Raw genomic sequence first — 21,244 nt, 5'->3', positions numbered from 1 at the left:
GAATTAATGAACTTGGAGTGAGTGACGTCGATTATCCTGGGCCCCCTCCTCTACTCCTCTGGCTCTGGCGCTCTCTCCCCCATCCCTTACGTGCTGTTTGCAAAGCTTCTTCTAAATCCTGACTCATCGCAGCTCCAGGTCACATGCTGCTGTCTCGGCCCTATCAGGGGCGTCTCCATCCTGCTGCTGCTGCCGCTGTTGGCTTAGAGGACACAGCATCTCCCCTTGAGGTCCTGCAGCCTTCCTCAGCTCCATCCTCCTCCTAGCAGCACTTTCTGTCTCTCGCTCACCCCTGCCCTAGGAAGGTAAGTGTCCCCCTCACATCCAACATCCCCTTGTGCATCTCTACACTCCCCACCCTGGGGCCCCCACACTTGGCTCCCTGGAGAGAGGGACCAGGCTAAGAGGCAAATAAACCAGCTAAACTCCCCTCACTTCCTCCTCCTGCCCCCCCCTCCCTGCATTCTCCCTCCTCTGCCCCTCTCCTTTCCTTCCTGTTTTAATGTCATGCAACCCCCACTTTCCTGCCCTGATCCGTGTTACATCACCAGGCTGCAGGACAGCTCAGATGTGCTTCTCCACAGGGGATTTATTCGGGGAGGGCTCAGCCAGCAGCTGCAGGTTCTGTTCCCAAGGGCACCCAAGCCAGACGCCGTGGCATAGCCTGGCGTGCGGGGCAGCTGATTCCTGCTGTCTTTGAGAGGACTTGGTGCGAGGAGGGGGACTAGTCCGAGGTGTGGGTGGAGGGAGGAAGCAGGTGGAGGGAGCAGCTCTGCTGAACCCTGGGAGCAGGCTAGTTCCCCAGGACAGCAGGGCGTTGGCAGCAGCACAGAGCTGCCTCCCAGGGGAAGGGTGGGGAATTGCCTTGTGCGACAGCACATAAGTCAGAGCCCCACGTCCCGCTGGGGGGCAGCGGTGGGGATTGATGGCAGCCGAGCGAGCGCTAACTGCAGCAGCGTGAGCTTCCCGGGAGCAGTGCCGGCAGCCGTAGAGCAGCGCCCTGCCACTGCTGACTGGGGGAGGACTGCAGCCGTCTGGAAGATCTGGGGCGGAGGGTTGGGCGGTGCTTTGCAGCGGCCCAGCTCGGCAGGCGGGGGGCAATGCAGCCGCGTCAGCGTCTGCCACACCGTGCCGTGGCAGCGTGAACTTCCTGGAAGCGGTGCCAGCCTGGGGGAGCTACGGCAGCGCAAGCCTCCTGCCAATGTCCCTGGCCACTCGTCCCCGGCCCAGCAGTGCGTGGTGGCTCCTTGCGGAAACTACCCAGCCTGCCTCTCCCAAGGGCCGGTGCACCCTTCCGCCCGCTGGCCGCCCCCGTCTTCTTCAGCTGCGCAGGAGTTGCAGGCTCTGGCTCTGTTCCAATCCCTTATTCCAGCTTATCCACCCCTGGCCTGCTTTCAGGACAGCCAGTGCTTCCATCCGTGACCTGGGGCGGGGAGAACGGGGAAGAGGGAGCCAGAGAGAAGCGAGGAAGGAAGGGGATGAAGAGGAGGGGAAAGAGGGACAGGGCGGGTGATGGGGGTGCAGGATGGTTGACGGCTAGTTCCTCTGCTGTCCTTGAGCCGGCTGCTCCACGGCCTCTGGCAGGCCTGGGTAGAAGAGGAACGTGGACGGCCTGGGATGGAGCTGGCCATGCGGCCGCAGAGGCACTGGGAAATGTCACCCCCAGAGCTCCACCGCGGGGTCTGTCCCTTCTTGCCCCCTTCCCTCCTTTACGCTGCCTGCTAGGGACGGGCACTGCCTGGCTACTGCTGGGCGGGGAGCGCTCGGCCTGGGGCACTCCCATGGGGGGAGCACCTGTGTGGGCTGACAGACGGTGTGAGGAATTTTGCGTGCAGAGCAGCTGCTAGGGGAGCGGATGGGGATGCCAGCCCAGATGGTGGCTGTGACGGGAGTTGTGAGAGGGAGAGCGGGCTCCAGAGACTCTCCACTTCACTTCGCTGCCTGAGATCTCCGAGCAGTGGGGATTTGTCCTGAAACAACGCTGTGATTTGCAGACACCAGGGGATGGGCTGGAGACCCGCTCCTGCCCCCAGGATGTTCCAGGGCTCCCTGCACCACACGCTGTGTGGTGTAAATCCCTGCCCTCTGCTCACCGTGCCTGGTGCTGGCTGTTTGTCCTCTGGGTAGAGTCTCTGCAGGGCTGTCCATCGGAGAGTCGGATTCCCCCGGTCTCTGGGCCAGGTTTAATATCCATACTGCGAACTGGTTATCCAGGGGGGGGAGGGGGGCTGAACCCGTGTGAGCAAGAGAAGAAGGGAGGGGTGATGAAGGAATGGGGGAGGGGCAAAGAAGGGCAGGGATGGGAGCTTGGGGGGGATCCCAGGGGCCATGGGCTGTGTGTGTGTGTGGGGGGGGGAATGTTGCATTGAATTCCCCCAGCCCGTGCCCGCGGTACCGCTCCCTACTGCTGCGGTCTTGTCTGGGTGGCAGCTGGGTGAGAAGACAAGTGGGTTTTTGGGAAGGAGAGCTGGGGTGGGGGCAGGGCTGCGCTGGGCCCCCAAAGACCAGGGCCCGGCAGGTGAGGGGCCTTCGAAGCCACCCTGCTCCCCAACCCCCAACTTGATTAGCTGGGACTGAGTCGTCAAACCTCCTCACCTCCCATCCCCGTCCATACCAGAGAGCTCCAGACTCCCCACACACGGACACACACACACACACACACACACACACACAGAGAGAGACACAGACACACACACACACACAGACACACACACACACACACACACACACTAGCATGCTTCACACGTAGCACTAAAGATCTGAAAGCTGGGATCAGCCCCGTGCCCCTCTTCCCTCACCCTGGGCTCCAAGACTAGAGCGGTCCCCTCCGTCCGTTCCCAGGGCTCCTTGGCTCCCCCTTCCCCAAACGCTGGGGCTCCCGGCCCTTCACCCAGGGGGACGGCTCCCTGGCTCACAGCCGCTCCGTGCTAGGGCCCTGATTGCTGCAGTGCTTTGCCTTGTCTCAGTCTCACTCCCGCCCCCCCCAAGCAAACGTGTCCAACCTGTGGACCGTGAGGCTTTGAAATGTGACCGGAGTCGGGTGACCAGCTAGCAAGTGTGATTGGTCAGGCTGGCAGGGTGGGGGTGATAGTTGCTTATATAAGACAAAGCCCCTAACACCGGGATGCCCTGGGCACTAGGATGGAAGGGGGAATTGGAGTTTGAATGGAAACGGTGCTCCATTGAAAACGGCAGTGTTTGAATCAGCCCCATCGCTACGCGCCAGGAGGAAGGGAGAGCTGCCCCCCTGCTTCCCCATGAGCAGCTCTGCTCTGAGCTGGGAGCCCTCTGCCCAGCTGCTGGGCTTTCCCCGGCTGCTTGCCTGCTGCCTAGCAGCGGAGGGAGGAAAGGAGCTCTGGGTGCTCCACCGCCTGCTTCCCTGCCAGACTGTGGGAGCCCCAGGAAGAGCAGGATCGTGATGGGTGGCTCCCCTCCCCCACAGCCACCCTGGGCAGCCCAGGAGTGGGGAAAAGGAGAAGCTGAGAACTACCTACCAATGACAGTGACTTGAGTCTCTGCCCCAGACTTAGTTAGAGCAGCCTAGGGGTTGCTCTAACTTGCACCAGCTGGCCAGCTCCCACGGGAGCATATGCCAGCTGGGGATAACTCCAGCATGCTCCAGCCATGCTCCCATCCTGAAATGCCTCTTCCCGGTGCCAGGGCCTCTGTGGAGGGAAGGAGGAACCAGTTATGCCAACTCGACACCCGCTGGGGCAGGGGTGCTACCTGATCCCCCTGTTTGCAATAACGCATTCAGCCTAAACGAGCCCCCTCCCCTCAGGAATCACACCCTCCGGCACGTGCCAGCAGTTCTCATGTCCCTCCCTTTGCCATCGCTTCCTTGAGCCAGGGGGTTTAGCCCGGAAGCGTTTCTCTGGCTTGTCTCCAACGCTGCATCTACACTCGGGGCGGAGGTGGCGGGCCCCAGCTCGAGCAGACGTACACCTGCCAAAAATAGCGTTGTGGCCAAGACAGCACGGGCAGTCCCAAGCGATGGCACGTGCAAACCCGCCCGGACCCCGCGGGGATGTACGCCGGGCGGCTAGTCTGGGCTGCTGCTCACCGCTGCCCTCGCTACGCCACTAGCTCGAGCCTGTCTCTGCGAACCGGGAATCGCACCTCCACGTGTAAACCCAGCCGGCGTTCCCTCCGGCCTGTCACTGCCTTTCTGGGAATGAGGGGCCCAGAGCCAAGTCCGGATCCCAGATAGGACGTGAGGCTCCTGCGATGGAGAAACCCGGAACTGAGCCTCTTTCTTTGCTTCTCCTCCCCCACCCCGCCCGCCCATCTCCAACTCTTTTGCAGGAAAGTCCAGGATCACCATGTCCATTGAAAAGCTCCATGCGCGGGAGATCCTGGATTCCCGTGGGAACCCCACCGTTGAGGTGGATTTGTACACAGAAAAAGGTACGTCTGGAAAGGTGGGAGGAGACTATGCATGTCTGGGCTGGCCAGCACTTAGCGGCAGTGGAATTAGTTCAGTCCTGTGCAGCCAGCTGGAAATAGCAGCCACCATCTGGGCAAGCGACGTCTCTTTGCAGCCAGGCACCTTCTCCTTGCAACACCCAGGCCCTTGACTGTGACCATTTAACTCCTGCTGGTGAATTCACAGCAAAGAGAAACTGGGCCCCGAAGGTGTAACCTCATCAAAGGAGCGAACGTGCTCATGAGTGTGTCTGCCACCGCGGCTGCCAGAGAGGAGACGGCGCCTCCTGTACAATCCATGTCCATCTTCCGTTAGCCTGGCAGGAGAGGCCCATGGGTTTTGGAGCTGAAGGATGAGGGTTTGTGCTGGATCCCGAGATGGGTGCATGTGTGTGTGATTTCACTAGTGAACGTGTGCGTGCTCTGCAGCATGCATATTCATTCCCCGCCAGCAGGTCTACAGTCCACACAGGGCTGGGCTAGGACATGAGCAGCGGAAGTGAGACACTGAGCCTGGAGACTGGCATGAAAGTGCTGATTTCTGTGTGCGCGGGACGGGGTTGTGTGTCTGGACATACAGTAACTACACGCAAGTTAATGCACACAGGTGTGCTTGTCTGCGTGCAATGTCACAGAGTTTGCTGTGCTCCTCTCTCGAGGCGGTATTTACAGAGTGGAGCTGGACTTTCCTGCACGTGCCTTGCACATCAGCAGGTTTATAACACAGATTTCTATGCACATGTGTGCATGTGCCCCTGTGTGTTCAGATCTGTGCACGGACCCAGGTGTGTTTGTGTTTGTCACAGGTTTCTCGAGCTGAATGCTTCATTCACTTCTTTAGTCAATGAAACACCCAAAAAGGAGGAATTACCCATCAGCCATCCTTCAAACTCAGGCTCCCCTAAAGGATGCTGAGGAGCAGGACTCCTGGAGTTTAGTTCTGAGATGGAGTAGGATCTAGTGGAGTAGGATCTAGTCTAGATCTAGTAGGACCTAGGATCTAGCACCCCAAGGAGGAGCTGGGAGTCAGGACACCTGGGTTCTCTACCTGGCTCTGCAACTGTCTCACTGTGTGACCTTGGGTGAGCCCTTTCCCCTCCTCGCGCTACAGTTTCCCCCCCTATACTGTGGGGTAATGTCACTGTCCAAACCGCCCACGGGCTGTATGTTTTCAATGAGGCTAGGCAAAGCAAGAGATGCGCAGGGCCTTAGAAGCTGCCCCTTTGTCTTGCGTCTTTCCTCTCTTTTCACGCCTGTGGTTTGCTCTCTCTCAGGCATGTTCCGCGCTGCGGTTCCCAGCGGCGCTTCCACCGGCATCTACGAAGCGCTGGAGCTGCGAGACAACGACAAGTTCCGATTCCTTGGAAAAGGTGGGGAAAGTTCAGCTCCTGCTCACCCTCACCGAACAGTCTCAGGCAACTTCCTAGCCCCGGTGCTCTGTGTGTGTGAGTGTGAGTGTCTATCTGTCCCGCTCAGGGCCTGATTCTCCACTCAGCGCTCCCAGTTTTATGCTGGTGTAATTCCACTGAGCTCGGTGGCGTCGCACGACCATAAAGCTGGTGGGACCAAGTGGAGAATCAGGCCTTGAGTCTCTATCTGTCTCTTTGTCTCACTCGCTGTCTCTATCTCTTCCCTTCTCTAGGGGTGCTGCAGGCCGTGGATCATATCAACAGCACTATCGCCCCAGCTCTCCTGGGCTCTGTAAGGATATCCCTTTATTCTCCTTTCCTGGGGGTTGATTTTACTCTCTTGTCTTCTAATCTCTTTCCGCCTCTCTGTCGCGCTCTTCATTTCACTAGCTCGACTGGTACCTCGCTGTTGCTTGGGACTCCAGGCACACACCCTCACAGGCCCCTCTCTGTGTGTGAGTGTGTGTGTGTGTGTGTGTCCGACTGGGCTGTGCTCCACTGGGTGGGTGGGGCTTTATTCCTCCCTCCCCCATACTCCAGTTACCATCTAACCTGGCACCTCTGCAGCTGCCCCGCAGTGTAGGGCTCCCCGTCTCTTTCAAACATGCGCCTCTTGGAGCACCGCACATTCCTCATCCAGACCTCCACTCCCATTCCCGCTCGTCTCCCCCGTCTCCATCCGGCATTCACAATGCTCTGCCCCACGGATCTGGTTTGCGCAGAATCTGGAATTTCCCGTGACGTAATCCGTGGTCTCATCGGGCAGTGACCGTGCATTATGCCATAAGGCAGCCACTGTCCTGCTTTACCCAGGATCGTCCCTTTCTTGAGAGCGCTGGCCTGGGAAATCTGTAAGGATGCTCAGTGCACGCAGCCAGCTGGCCAGTCTTCTGGGGACTCAGGGTCACGCCGTGTGTCCTGGCTTTCTGTACCTTAGAGGTGGTACCCCTGCATGGCCCAGCCACAGAGCCACTTTCTGCCAAGCAGGGCGGAGCTGTGATGTATACCGAGTCCATGTGCTGCACACGGCACAGCAAGTGCTGTACGGTTACACACAGAGCCCGCTCTCAGCTGCCTTTCTTCCCAGAACATCCCTTCTTAGCAGCTGTGTCTTCTTGCAGGGCCTCTCTGTGGTGGAGCAAGAGAAGATAGACAACCTCATGCTGGAAATGGACGGGACAGAAAATAAATGTAACTCCACTCTCCTTTGGCATGGGAAATAGAACCTCAGAGTAGTGTGGGGGGACACAACAGGCGGGGTTGAGGGGCACTAACAGAGTTGTGTGGGGAACTCAGGACTGGACTAGATGGGGGGGAGCTGCAGGGCAGGACTGAGGATGTTTGAAGGGTTCATTCCTCCCTGATTTTGGAATGTCCACAGCTAAATTTGGAGCCAACGCCATCCTGGGGGTCTCTCTGGCTGTGTGCAAGGCAGGCGCTGGAGAGAAGGATGTGCCCCTGTATCGACACATCGCTGACCTGGCTGGGAACGCCGAGCTCATCCTGCCTGTGCCTGTAAGAATTTTCCATCCCTGGCTTCAAAGTCCATTTGCAAACAGACTGAGAGCTTGTGGGGTGAGGTGGGATGGAGCCCAGGACGGTGGACACATGGGGACCCATGCGCCCACTCAGCAGAGACCCCCTCCAGGACTGGGCTGGGGTATTGACAGTTTCACCCCCTGCTTCTTTCTGGACTTTTCCAGGCCTTCAATGTGATCAATGGAGGCTCCCACGCAGGGAACAAGCTGGCCATGCAGGAGTTCATGATCCTGCCCGTGGGGGCTGAAAGCTTCCGGGATGCCATGCGCATCGGGGCCGAGGTCTATCACAACCTCAAGAGCGTCATCAAGGAGAAGTATGGGAAGGATGCCACCAACGTGGGTGATGAGGGCGGCTTCGCTCCCAACATCCTGGAGAACAGCGAAGGTGAGAGACATCAAGAGAAGAGAGCAAAAGGACAGAGCTGGGACAGCCGGACCCCATTCCCTCGTACTGGGGCTCAGGGCAGATCACAATCCCCCACCCCATCCACTCCCCAGGACACTCAGTTCCTAGTTTCCCAGGTGCTGGAGCCCCTGGTCTGTCCCTTGGTGCGGCAGCTCCAAAGCTCCACAGATCCCTCAGCCTTGGAGGACAGCTTCTCAGTTCCTTCCCCTTGGCTTAGTCTCACCCCCTTCCAGTCCCGCTGCACAACACCTTCCCTCACACACTTGCAGACAATCCCCATCTCCTTCCCCCTGGGTCATGGCTTCACTCAGCTGAGTTTCTTCTAGAATCAGTCCCCAGAACTTCACCCCTCCAGCCCCTGGAGTGTGTCTGCAGCGCTTCTCTGAGCTCCCAGAACTTGCCGATCTCTTTCTGGGCCCGAGGAGCGCATAGCCGGGCTCAGCATGCCAGGTGGGGTCTCCCCAGAGACTATCCCCTCTCTGCTCTGGAACACGCGGCCCCAACCTACTTATCCCTCCCCTCTGTGCTCGGTCCCACTGCAAACTCCTGAGTAGTTTGCTGTCCTCTCTCTCCCAGGCAGGGTCTCACCAGAGAGGGACCTTTCCTTCTTGGCCTCTCTCAGCTGTTCCTGCCCATCAGGCATTTGAGTACCTGGGGTTCTGGAGTTTTTCCAGAATGCACGAGTGGTGGCTGAATCGCCTTCTGTCTCTCTTCCCATCCCAGCTCTGGAACTCCTCAAGGAAGCCATCGACAAAGCCGGCTACACCGAGAAGATCGTCATTGGTATGGACGTGGCAGCATCTGAGTTCTACCGCAATGGCAAATACGACCTGGACTTCAAATCCCCTGATGACTCCAGCCGCTACATCTCTGCAGATGAGCTGGGCGACCTCTACCAAAGCTTCGTACGTGATTACCCAGGTAAGCTGCTGTGATTGGTGAATCTTAGTGCGTAGTGTCTTGGCGTATGGACCACACAAGGCAGCATCTCACTCACGCACCTTTCCCTGTCTCTGCAGTGGTTTCCATCGAGGATCCCTTTGATCAGGATGACTGGGAGGCCTGGTCCAAGTTCACAGCCAATGTGGGGATTCAGATTGTGGGGGACGACCTGACGGTGACCAACCCCAAACGCATCAAGCGAGCTGTTGACGAAAAGGCCTGCAACTGCCTCCTGCTCAAAGTCAACCAGATTGGATCAGTTACTGAAGCCATTCAAGCGTGAGTCCAAGCAGCCACCTGCTCCCAGCACCAATCGAACCACAGCGCTTTCTACAATGATTCGTTAACTCGGTGCAGCTCTTGTGTATAGACAAGGCCTTGGTCCCCATCACAAGGGGTAGAAGCCCCAAGGACCATAACTGGGGAGTGGGGGTGTTAGGGTCCCATCCCCAGCAGGTAGAGGCCCAAGAAGGATGATCCATTGACTTCAGTATTTCTCCCTGCAGCTGTAAGTTGGCCCAGGAGAATGGCTGGGGAGTGATGGTGAGCCACCGATCTGGGGAGACTGAAGACACCTTCATCGCTGACCTGGTTGTGGGCCTGTGTACTGGGCAGGTACGTGTCAGCTAAGCTGAAATCCAGGCTCCGGAGAGCTTCGGGGAGGAAAAGGGGAGGTGAAGACTGGCACTGCATTAACATGGAGAATGAATCCCCCTCCTACCTCTCAGTGCAAACTCAGGGTCCCATGCGGGGCCCGTGTCTCACTGTTCTTTGTGATGAATGTTTTACAGATAAAGACGGGCGCTCCCTGCAGGTCTGAGCGGCTGGCCAAATACAACCAGCTCATGAGGTGAGTGGCCTGGGGCTGAGAATGCAGAGGCGGGAATGTGTCTCTGGCTCCATGAGGGGACAGACTCACTGGGGTGGGAGTAGAGGGACCACACAGCAAGTGTGAAAAATCGGGACAGGGGGCCGAAGGCAACAGAAAAAGTCTCCAAAATCGGGACTATCCCTATAAAATCGGAACATCTGGTCACCCTCAGTGGGAGGAAGTGACTGTGCAGGGAGACAGGGGGTCTCCAGACTGGGGATGCCAGCATGGGAATGTCTCAAGAGGGATCCCAGAGCTGAGTGCAGTACCCCAGACTGACGCTTCTCTCCCTGCTCCCGGACACGACGCCCCTGTCAGTGCAGTCACCACACGTCGAGTGGCCTGTTTGCCTGCCCTGCCCCATGCCGTGCTGTGCTCTGACGGGCTGTGTCGCTCTGGCTACTCGTGCCCAGCTCAGTCACTGGCACTGAGGCTCTGAGCTGCGCTACCTCTCTGTCTCTCCCTGGCAGGATTGAGGAAGAGCTTGGGGATGAAGCTCGCTTCGCTGGACACAACTTTCGCAACCCAAGTGTCCTTTGAACACTGTCCATGGCACCGCGCAACTCCCCGGCTAATTCCCAATGCACAGACTCTGGAGCCACCTTCCCCGCACCATGTCCCCCCTCCTGTCTCTCTCTCTCTCGCTCACCTTTTTCCACTCCGCATCTGGTCTCCTCTCTCCTCAAATCCCTGAGTGCAGGTCTCCCTAGCTGGAATTACCCAAGGGAAAGATAACAATGAGGCTTCCCTCTGTCTCTTGCTGTGGGGTGTTGTGAGCGTGTCTGGCTGTGCGCTGTGTGTATTTTTTGTCGGTGTGTGGGTCTGTTCGAGTCATTCTGTTCGGGTATTAGGTTGCACAAGCATATTTGCTGGTGTTTATGTTGTGTGTGTGGAGAGCAGATGATGTGTTTGAGTTTGTGTGGTGTCAGGTTGTGTGCATTTCCCTTTGTGTGGTGTGCTGGTTAGAGTGAGTCTGCATGTATAGTTGTATTTGACTCTTGTGTTATCAGTGGCTGTTTGCTGTGCGGGGATGTGTGTCTTTGTGTTGTGTGTGTCTCTGCTGATCTCCAAGTGTCCTTTTGCCCTAGGTGTGTCTATGCTGAAGTGTGCTGGAATCTGTGTGGTTGACTCTGAGTGTTGTGTTGAGCTGTGTTTGTCTGCAGCTTACCGCTGAGGTTCACTGCTCTGTGTCACTTGGTTTGTGTGTGCATGTTATGACTCTCTGGGTCATTTGCTCCATGGAGTGTTGTGGGTCAGTGCGTTATGGTATGTGAGTGTGGAAAAAAACACACACACGCACACATATATTCTTGGCTGCTTTCCTTGACCTCATCCTCACGGTCTCCTTCTCTGTAGCTTTCTCTCTCTCCTGCACCCCGTTACCACCCATCACATCTGCTTTGTCCTCTGGACAATCCACCCTCAAATGAGCAAAAGAGACAAAACCAAAACCCTAAACTCAATTAAAATCTATTTCGCACCTGAGTCCCCTGGCTCGGCCTGAAATTTCTCTCTGTATGTTACTTTCTGGGAGATAGGAACATACAGGGGACATGATAACAGTCTTCAAGTATGTGAAAGATTGCTATAAAGAGGACGGTAATAAATTGTTTTTCTTATCCACTGAGGACAGGACAAGAAGCAATGGGCTTAAATTATAGCAAGGGAGATTTTAGGTTAGATATTAGGAAAAGCTTCCTAACTGTAAACGTAGTTAAACACTGGAACAAGTTATGGAGGGAGGTTCTGGAATCTCCGTCACTGGACGTTTTTAAGAACAGGTTAGACAAACGCCTCTCAGGGATAGTCTAGATAATATTCTAGATAGCCTGCCTCAGTGCAGGGGACTGGACTAAATGATCTGTTGAGGTTCCTTCCAGTCCTACAAATCTATGATTCTGTGCTGCATGGGATTGGGGAAAGTGGAGAAAAGATCACCAAAACGAGCACCAAGCAAGAGGGAAATGGTGTGGTGGGGTGATGTGGTTCACCCCCCCCCCCCCAACACACACACACACACACACACACACACACACAACTCCTGCCCAGTAGACCTCCTCATGGCACTGTAAGAGGCAGTTCACTGCAGGCTGTAGCTCACTGGCTATGCATGTGTTTGTATACCCAGAATGCTCTCCAAGCCATGAAATTCTAGAGAGAGACCGAAGAATATCTGAGGTAAGAGTCAGTGCTGGGTGTCAAGTCCCACCCCAAACCCTGCCCCATCCAAAATAACTCCTGCAAGGAGAAGTTGTGCAAGGAATTTGAAAATCACACTCCCCGGTCAAGTTAACGTGGGTTGTTGGAGCCATGAGCAGGGCAGGCCTCAAACTGGTTAGCCGGGTGCTACCTACCGGTGATAGGGTGGGACTGCAGCTATTTGGGGCGAGATGAAAAGGCAATGCCTTGAAAACAGGCATCGAAAGAGATGTTTCATTCATCTGCATCCTAGTTCAAAGGGGACAAGGCGACATCCCTGCAGGCAAACACTCTGTGCGCCAACTGGCTCCTTGATGCCAGCCTCAGCAGGGCTTTAGCTCCCAGTAGAAGGGATTTCCTAGGAATAGGGTCTAAGGAAGGTAGTAGTTTGTGGTGCTGGAGGAAAGCCAGGGTTGAATGAAGATGGAGACTGAGCCCCCCCACCACGCGCACACACCCTGCACCAGCTGCTAGAAATAAACCCCCAGGGGTTTAAACACACAGCCCACTTGGCATATTTATGTGAACTCAGGGCACACCCCGCTTCTGCTGACGGGAAGAGTCTCTGTTTTTAACAAAGTACATTTCCAGCCCTCATGGTTATGGAGTTAACTTTCCAAATTGGAAGCGACTGCTGCATTATCTTCCTGAGCGGGCAGGCAGGCAGTCTGAAACAATGAGAGGTGGAAACTCCTGGCCTCCCATTGCTCTCATAGCAATAGGACTCTAAGCTTGCCTAATGACAACACTTTGTATGGCAGCATTAAACAATTCATTGCTGATCTTTTAGCAGATAGGACGGGGAAGGGGGTGGGAATGAAGTTCACAGGGCGGGCTTGAAATTGCTGCAGGGAGGGAGGAAAAGAGATGAGACACAAAGCCAGGGACAGAGAAATGAGAAATGAGAATGGAGAAGGAAGAGCAATAAAAGGGCAGACAAGGTTCTAAAGAGGAGCAGATTCGCCTCCTGAGTGATACTGCATATGAAAATAGGCACTGGACAAATCATGTTAACTAATAGTGTAGGTCCTCCATAAAGACAATAATCTACCTGTGATCTCTGTACAAAACTCCACTGACATCACTGCCGAGACCCACTGTGTACGGAGAGCAGTATAGGCCTACATTTAGATGCAAACTCATAGTCAGCCCCCAGCTTGGAATGAGTTTGTCATCCCTGCTCCAGCACCTCCCTCCTCCCCCGCAGATCAAAACCCAAACGCACTTCCTGGGGCTGACACGGCCAGCACAGCCGCCTCTGAAGCAGCGCACTGCAGCTGTTCACAGCTCCATTGTACACTAGTTTAGGATAACAAATGAAGGGAAAGCTGTAGCCAATGGAAGCTGTGAGGTTGTAATAATCTGAGGTGACTTGTGCCGGGACAGCAAGCTAGCACACCCAGCATGCAGGGAAAGTACCAGATGAGCAGTGGAATCAATGGGTCGGGGCCATCCAGCAGCACAACAAACCCAAGAACCACTATGCTGGGGCTTTGGACTCAATAATGACTCCACAGGAAGGCCTGATCTACACCTAGAACTTAGGTCGACCTAGCTATGTCGCTCGGGGGTAGACTGACTAACGTGATGGAAAAACCCTTTCCAGTGCTGTAGCATCTACACTACCGCAGCACAGCTGCATTGTGATGGCTGGTGGCCAAGGCGGGCGAAGGGGCAGTCCGGAGCAATGGTCAGGTAGCCAATCAGTATTAGAGGCAGTCTGGGACTGTGGTTGAAGTTCTCTCAGGGGTCGGTAGCTGGAAGATGCAATCCAAGGGGCTGAGTCAACAAGATAGGGAGGTGAGGTCAGGGGAGGCATGGGATAAGAGGGAAGGTCCTCTTCTAGATCTACAAAACTACTCAAGATAGTTAAGTTCAAACTATATTGAGTAGTTTTGTATCGTCTGCAAATTTTTCCACCTCACTGTTTAGCCCTTTTTCCAGATCATTTATGAATATGTTGAACAGCACTGCTCACAGTGCAGACCCCTGGAGGACACCACTATTTAGCTCTCTCCATTCTGAAAACTGATAATTTATTCCTACTCTTTCTTTCCTATCTTTTAACCAGTTACTGATCTAGAAGAGGACCTTCCCTCTTATCCCATGACCACTTACTTTATTTAAGAGTCTTTGGTGAGGGACTTTGTCAAAGGTTTTCTGAAAATCTAAGTACATTATATCCACTGGGTCACCCTTCTCCACATGCTTGTTGACCTCCCCCCCCCCATAGAATTCTAGTAGATTGGTGAGGCATGATTTTCCTTTACAAAAGCCATGTTGACTCTTCCCCCAACAAATAGTATTCATCTACGTGTCTGATAATTCTGTTCTTTACTATCATTTCAATCAATTTGCCTGATACTGAAGTTAGGCTTACCGGCCTGTAATTGCCAGGATCGCCTCAGGAGTCTCTTTTAAAAATTGGTGTCACATTAGGTATCCTTCAGTCATTTGGTACAGAATCTGATTTAAATGATAGGTTACATACCACAGTTAGTAGTTCTGCAATTTCACATTTAAATTCCTTCAGAACTCTTGGGTGGATACTATCTGGTCCTGATGACTTATTACTGTTTAATTTATCAATTTGTTTCAAAACCTCCTCTAATGACACCTTAGTCTGTGACAGTTCCTCAGATTTGTCACCTAAAAAGAATGGCTCAGATTTGGGAATCTCCCTCACATTCTCAGCTGTGAAGACTGATGCAAAGAATTCATTTAGTTTCTCTGCAATAGCCTCATCATCCTTGAGTGCTCCTTTAGCATCTCAATCATCCAGTGGCCCCACTGGTTGTTTAGCAGGCTTCCTGCTTCTGATGTACTTAAAAAAAGTTCAATGTTAAATGAAGATAATGATATAATAGGCATCACAGAAACTTGGTAGAATGGGGATAATCAGTGGGACGCAGTAATACCAGGGTACAAAATATATTGTTACTGTTACTTTTTGAGTCTTTGGCTAGCTGTTCTTCAAATTCTTTTTTGGCCTTCCTGATTATATGTTTACACGTCACTTGCCAGAGTTTATGCTCCGTTCTCTTTTCCTCAATAGGATTTAATTCCCACTTTTTAAAGGATGCCTTTTTGCTTCTAACTGCTTCTTTTACTTTGTTGTTTAGCCACGGTGGCAATTTTTTGGTCCTCTGACTTTATTTTTTAATTTGGGGTATACATTTAAATTGAGCCTCTATTATGATGTCTAAAAAATTTCCATGCAGCTTGCAGGGATTTCATTTTGTCACTGTACCTTTTAATTTCTGTTTAACTAACTTCCTCATTTTTGTGTAGTTCCCCTTTCTGAAAGTAAATGTTACTGTGGTGGACTGCTTTGGTGTTTTCTCCCACACAGATGTTAAATTTTATTATGTTATGGTCACTAGTACCAAGCGGTTCGGCTATATTCACCTCTTGGACCAGATCCTGTGCTCCATTTAGGACTAAATAAAGAATTGCCTCTCCTCCTGTGGGTTCCAGAACTTTCTGCTCCAAGAAGCAGTCATTTAAGGTGTCAAGAAACTTTATCTCTGCATCTCATCGTGAGGTGACATGTACCCAGTCAATATGCGGATATTGAAATCCCCCATTATGGTTGAGTTTTTTATTTTTATAGCCTCTTTAATCTTCCTGAGCAGTTCACAGTCACTATCAACATAATGGTCAGGTGATCGGTAGTACATCCCTACTGCTGTATTCTTATTATTCAAGCACGGAATTACTATCCATAGAGATTTTATGGCACAGTTTGGGTCGTTTAAGATTCTTATTTCACTTGACTCTATGCTTTCTTTCACAGGTAATGCCAATCCCCCACCAGTACGACCTATTCTATCCTTCGGATATATTTTGTATCTTGGTATTACTGTGTCCCATTGATCATCCTTATTCTACCAAGTTTCTAAGATGCCTGTTATTTCAATACCGCATTTAATACGAGGCACTCAAGTTCACCCACCTTAGTATTTAGACTTCTAGTTCTTTGTTCGAAATGTCATAATTGTGCTTAGCAGGAGAGATGTGGGACTAGTACTGACAAGGATGAAATTCTTGGTTGAGGCCTTGTGTCTGGGACAGCACTGCCCCAGTGGTGATGCTGGAGGCGTCGGTTTCTAGGATGAGTGGCCACCTTGGGTTGGGGTATATGTGAGGATGGACACAGAGGTGAATGTCATCTTCAGATGTTCAAAGGCTTCTTGGGCTTTTCCTCTCCCACCCGAGGCCCTGCCCCTGGCCAGGCCAGAAGCCAGAGCTGAGCAGTAGTAAGAGCTGCCCAAGGAGCCAGGACTGCTGGGGGGAGCCCCGGACCATCAAGGGCTGCTCTTGGGCACTCCGGCCCCTTCCCCAGGGCAGGTGGAGGGTCCGGGATTCCCCACAGCAGCTTGGGCTTCTTAGGTGGCTCTTACCACAACCTGGCTCCAGCTTCTAGCCTGGCCAGTGCCATGGGGAAGGCTCCCGGGGGAAAAGGAGGAGCAGGGGGTGGGTCTTAGGGGAAGAGGAGGGGCAGGAGGCAGGGCCACAGAGGGGGCAGGGCTCCTGCATGTGTCCCACTGTTGCCCCGTGGCCACTCTAAATGCACCACACATGCAATGTCACGCTGTGTGGAGCAAAATGGCATCCTCCACACGCTAGGAATCATTGCAACCCCATCTGCGGATGGCACAGCCCCCTTTGGAGGCACAACCCACAGCCTGAGAACCGCTGGTCTGGGCAGCAATCAGCAGGCAAGAGCCTGTTGCTCAGACAGTTTCCTGTTGGGGTCTTTATATAGGCCAGGTACCCAATAAGAATGCTGCCTGCCCAGCCAATCAGGGGCCTGGAGTGTGGTTGCTGTGGGGCTGTAGGCCTTTCGCACTAAGGCTATTGGTCGGGAGCCATGACTCAGTATGCTGCTACAGCAGGAAGGCTAGGAATGCTGTACCTGGCGGACCTGGGTTCAACTGCAGGTTCCTGACAGCAGTGTTGCAGCTATGCTTGTAGTGTAGACATAAACGGAACCACCATGGGACAGAATCCCCACTGCCTCAGAGGGTTGAGCACCACCTACTGATATGGGAATGTGCAATCTGACATCATTTGTGAGGCCACATTTGGGGAGTACACAAAGCATTCTGGGAATTGTAGTTCAGAAATCACCTTGGTTAAAGCTCCATTTTCCTGTCTCCCTCTCCTCTCCTTTTCTCAAAATGCAATCTCTTCAGCAGGTAGGGGAGAGGAGGTTGAAGAGGAGGATGTTGGATTGTGGATCTCCCATGAGAGGGCGGTAGTGTCCAAGGACGGAGCTCACAGAGGAGATCATAAAAGGCAGAATTGCTAAATTGCCTTATTTAGTCGATCTGTCAGTGAGTTTAGCAGGGTGAGCAAGGTTGCTGAAGACTGAAATACTAGTGTGTGTGTGAGGGGGAGGGCTTACTGGTCAGAAATGAGGGGTATTAGCGGAGCTGGTGTGGGGGGGTCTGGAATTGAGGGGGCTGCAGGTCTGGACCGAGGTACATCAGCAAATAATTTGGGCAGGACTGGAATATCAGAAGACTGCTAGATTGGAGTACGTTGGCACAGGTGTGTGTGCTGTGTCTTGATAATGATGTTTTCTGTACATACAGCATTGTTACAAACATTATGTTTGCATGAAAACTTGTTGGTGAGCAGATCAGTATATCAGTAATGTATAGGCATATAATTTAGGTATCTTTTTCAGAAGGGTTGTATTGTGTTTTTACTTCTAGATAACCGATGAAAACAGTAATTATTTAGCATCGTAGTTAATGTTGTTTTGTGATAAAATATGCATTTCTTTGCATCAGATATGAATATATGTTATATTTATTATGTGGGCACTCAACTATTCATTTACTTGCTTTTAAGTACTTAGGTTTTGTAAATGATGTGATGTTGCTTAGCAACCTTAACTGTTGTTTGTTTGGGTTTTTTTAGTTTTGAAATTTCCTAGGTTTTGTTTTCTTCTCCTGTCATTTGCTTTCATATTTCTCTTTTATGTAGGTAAATGAAGATGTGTTTTCAAAAAAAAACTAAATCCATGTGATGGGATATATCACCAAATGACTAAATTAGAGAAATGGGCCATGCTGGCCAAGGTAATAACAGCAGGCAGCTACTAGTTATGTTCCCCATGTAGCACTGAAATTATTGTGAAAAGAATTTGTTAGTGAAGATTAATGGTCAATAAGCAATACCATCACCCCAGTATGCCAATGAAGGCTCTGGAAAACACTTGTTGATGGGAACACACTACACACAAACAATATATCACCTCTGTATCTCTGATTTTATAAATGAAAGGATTTGTCAATGAGAATGCAATATGTATAAGAATACGTTGCCCCAATGTCTTTGCTTTGGTCACGGAATAATTCCTCATTGGCAAGGGCATCCTAGACTATATCCTCCATCTGTTTTTTCTTTTTGCTATCAGCCTCAGTGCTATAGATTCATTTCTAGTTTACATTTAATAGTAATATCCTAAATAATTGATTATTTCTGCCCTTGAAAATTGCCTGTTGCACAAGCCAGTATCAAAATGTTTATATCAGAATACTGCGGTGTAATGTTCATTCAGTTCCAGACTGAGGCATACAAAGAGATGCTAGACACTTCACAGTATTTCCAAAAAGGAAGCATTTGTAAATTTCTTAATCTCAAAATGTATTCACTCTGTTTAGCTGACATTTCAGAACAAAATTTAATCCGAAAACTGAAAGCATGAAGACTGTTGTTTTTCTCACTCATGAGTGTGTGTATCTGTGCTTGTGTGTGGGGCGGTGGGGATAGGGTGCATTTCTCAAAATCAACATTATAATAGGGCATTTATCGCAGCCTTAATGATGGAGAGCTACTGCCTCCCTACAATATCATGCTATTTTTTTTCTCATACCTTAAGGGTTGGGCAGCAGTGGAACATGACCAAAGAAGAGGAGGAGCTCTTCTCCTAACCCTCCTACTGCCTTTGGGATATACACAGGAGAGGTACAGACAAGGTCCCCAACAGCTCTGGTTGCTGGGCAACTTCTATGAGGTACTGGATACCGTCAGGTGTAGGAGCTTGTGGTTTGGAGCTGATGGCCAAAGACTGTAAAAAATGAACAATATGATGTTGTAGTGGGCCACTATTTAGAGTTGTTAGGGAAGAAACATAATCGATTGAAAGGATGGATAGAGGCAGATAACTTGTTAAGAGTATTGTGAGTCAAATGGCCCAGGCTCCTTGGTCAGAGCATGCAACCTAGAGGGTCATGTGGAGCTCCAGTGTGACTCCAAATACAGCGACTAAGGGCTGGTTGCAGGCAGAGTTAGAGTAAGCCAGGAGAAGTGGGTCTGTGTGAACGTGAGGCAGCAGAGACAGGCAGGCAGCCTCTCCTTGGGCAGCAGGCTGACAAGGGGGGCTCACTGGGGGATTTTGCAGCAAGGAAACTGCCTGTGTGCTATGTTGAGTCTGCTCTGCAGGCAAACAGGACTTTATGTATGTTTCTGTAAATAAACAGATTCACCAAGGATCACCATCTCCTTGAGTTCTCATCCAAATGGAGCCACCCCACAAGGCCTTGAATTTCAGCCCTCCACTCAGCACAAGAGGCAACATTATTATTCCAGAGGGGTAGCCGTGTTAGTCTGTCTACAGCAAAAACAACGAGAGTCCTGCAGCACCTTAAAGACTAACAAATTTCTGCAGGCATAAGCTTTCGTGGGCTGCAACCCACTTTGTCAGATACATGAAATGGAGATCACAGACAGGAGGTATATATATACATCCAAGGGTAATGAGATAACCATTCCAAGTCCCTGTTCACTAATGTAATATATGCCATCATGTGCCAGCAATGCCCCTCTGCCATGTACATTGGCCAAACCGGACTGTCACTACGCAAAAGAATAAATGGACACAAATCAGACATAAAAAATGGTAACATTCATAAGCTAGTCGGAGAGCACTTCAATCTCCCAGGGCACTCTGTAGCTGACTTGAAAGTTGCCATACTTCTACAAAAAAACTTCAAAAACAGACTTCAGAGAGAAACTGCAGAGCTAGAAATCATCTGCAAACTTGATACAATCAGACTGGGTCTGAACAGGGACTTGGACCCTAACTGAATTGACTTTGTTAGCGCTTGCCCTCCCCATTAGTTGTTTCTTAACCTTGGATGCATATATATACCTCCTATCTGTGATTTCCATTTCATGCATCTGACGAAGTGGGTTGCAGCCCACGAAAGCTTATGCCTGCAGAAATGTGTTAGTCTTTAAGGTGCTACAGGATTCTCGTTATTATTATTATTTCAGAAGTTGTCTATATTCATATAATTAAAGACAGCATTATAAATGGAGATACATGGGCGGGGGGGCCATGAATTTTCACATTTCCTGATTTTTGAGTGCTTCTCCGGGCAAGTTTAGCATCCCCCTAGCATAGATTATTTTTTATGTTTAATTTTTCTGGGACAAAGGAGAGAGAGAAAATATTCCCAAATCTGGAACATATTGGCTAAGCTGCTACCCCTGGAAAGTATTTTCACATACACCAAAGTAAAGTGTGATCCCTGCTTTATTCAATCCATACCTGGCAAAAAAGGCACACACTCTATCTACAGTTGTCAGCCATACATACGTGTACAACACAGGCGCCTTCCCTTGGAATGTCAGAAAATCATGTGTAGAAAAGTGATAGAAAATGATAGCATGTTAAATATCAGACCTGTGACTAGAACACAAAGCTTTTGGTTCTATAACCAGTGTCTGATCTACTAGGCCTCAGTACCCTCCTCCCCCGCTGAGTCACTCAGCATCTCTCTGGGTTATTTCCCATCCTGAAAAAATGTATCTAATAATGCTTTTCACTGACCTGTAGATTTCAAAGGTCTTTACAAAGGTGAGCTAGTGTCATTTCCCTCACTCTACAATAAGTCCAACTGGGGCCTTGTCTACACTAGAGCACTCAACCATTTTTGCTTCAGTTGGTTGTTTGACATCCCAAAACAAGCCATTCTGAATGAGTGCCTTTGCATCCACAGTAGGACTGTCTAACACCAATTCAGGTGAGGGCGGCTGGCATCTTTGGAAAAGTTGGAGCACCATTAGCCAGTGAACCTCCTTGGTTTGCGAGCTGAGAGTTCCCTCTTTGTTTCCCATCATGTCCCCTTCAGTTATGCTGGCCATAGTTTCCTCTCCCCAAAACTAAACCCTTGGAAAGGCCCTTTTCTAGCCCCACTACCCTTCAGCCCTTTGTCATGTGCCCACATAATAGTCCCCTCTCCTCTGGCCAAAAAATAAGCCTTACTTGGAGAAACTACTACTTCTCCGTGATAAGCCACACAAAATTGCAAAGCCAGGGCTAATCATGTATGCAAATACATCTTTACTATTATCTTGTCACCCACCCCATTTTCTGCTTAGCCACCTATTGTGTCTTGTTATAAATATAGATTGTGAGCTTCCTGGGACA

The 21,244-nt window shown here is 51.4% G+C and overlaps 2 protein-coding genes across 2 annotated transcripts in view; both read left to right on the top strand.

The window, feature by feature from the left end:
• The first annotated feature begins 171 nt into the window (after positions 1 to 171).
• ENO2 (enolase 2) lies at positions 172 to 11,079 on the top strand. The gene is made up of 12 exons (XM_067546340.1): positions 172 to 305; positions 4,306 to 4,407; positions 5,700 to 5,795; positions 6,068 to 6,126; positions 6,956 to 7,025; positions 7,216 to 7,349; positions 7,538 to 7,760; positions 8,505 to 8,702; positions 8,801 to 9,002; positions 9,230 to 9,338; positions 9,515 to 9,573; positions 10,065 to 11,079. Exons 2-12 carry the CDS (start codon positions 4,323 to 4,325, stop codon positions 10,132 to 10,134), a joined length of 1,305 nt encoding a protein of 434 aa, XP_067402441.1. The 5' UTR covers positions 172 to 305; positions 4,306 to 4,322; the 3' UTR covers positions 10,135 to 11,079.
• Positions 11,080 to 17,303: 6,224 nt separating this feature from the next.
• Positions 17,304 to 21,244, top strand: part of ATN1 (atrophin 1) — a 40,333-nt gene continuing 36,392 nt past the window's right edge. Inside the window, 3 exon segments of the mRNA XM_067545890.1 lie at positions 17,304 to 17,349; positions 17,791 to 17,885; positions 18,689 to 18,823. The gene's annotated coding sequence lies outside the window, so the exon portion shown is untranslated.

Source organism: Emydura macquarii, unplaced genomic scaffold (assembly GCF_026122565.2).
Source record: "Emydura macquarii macquarii isolate MOO-44397 ecotype Brisbane River unplaced genomic scaffold, CSIRO-AGI_Emac_v2 contig_1119, whole genome shotgun sequence".
Taxonomy (NCBI): Eukaryota; Metazoa; Chordata; order Testudines; family Chelidae; genus Emydura; species Emydura macquarii.
The sequence above is the reverse complement of the archived record's forward strand: the minus strand, read 5'-3'. Positions and strand labels throughout refer to the sequence as shown.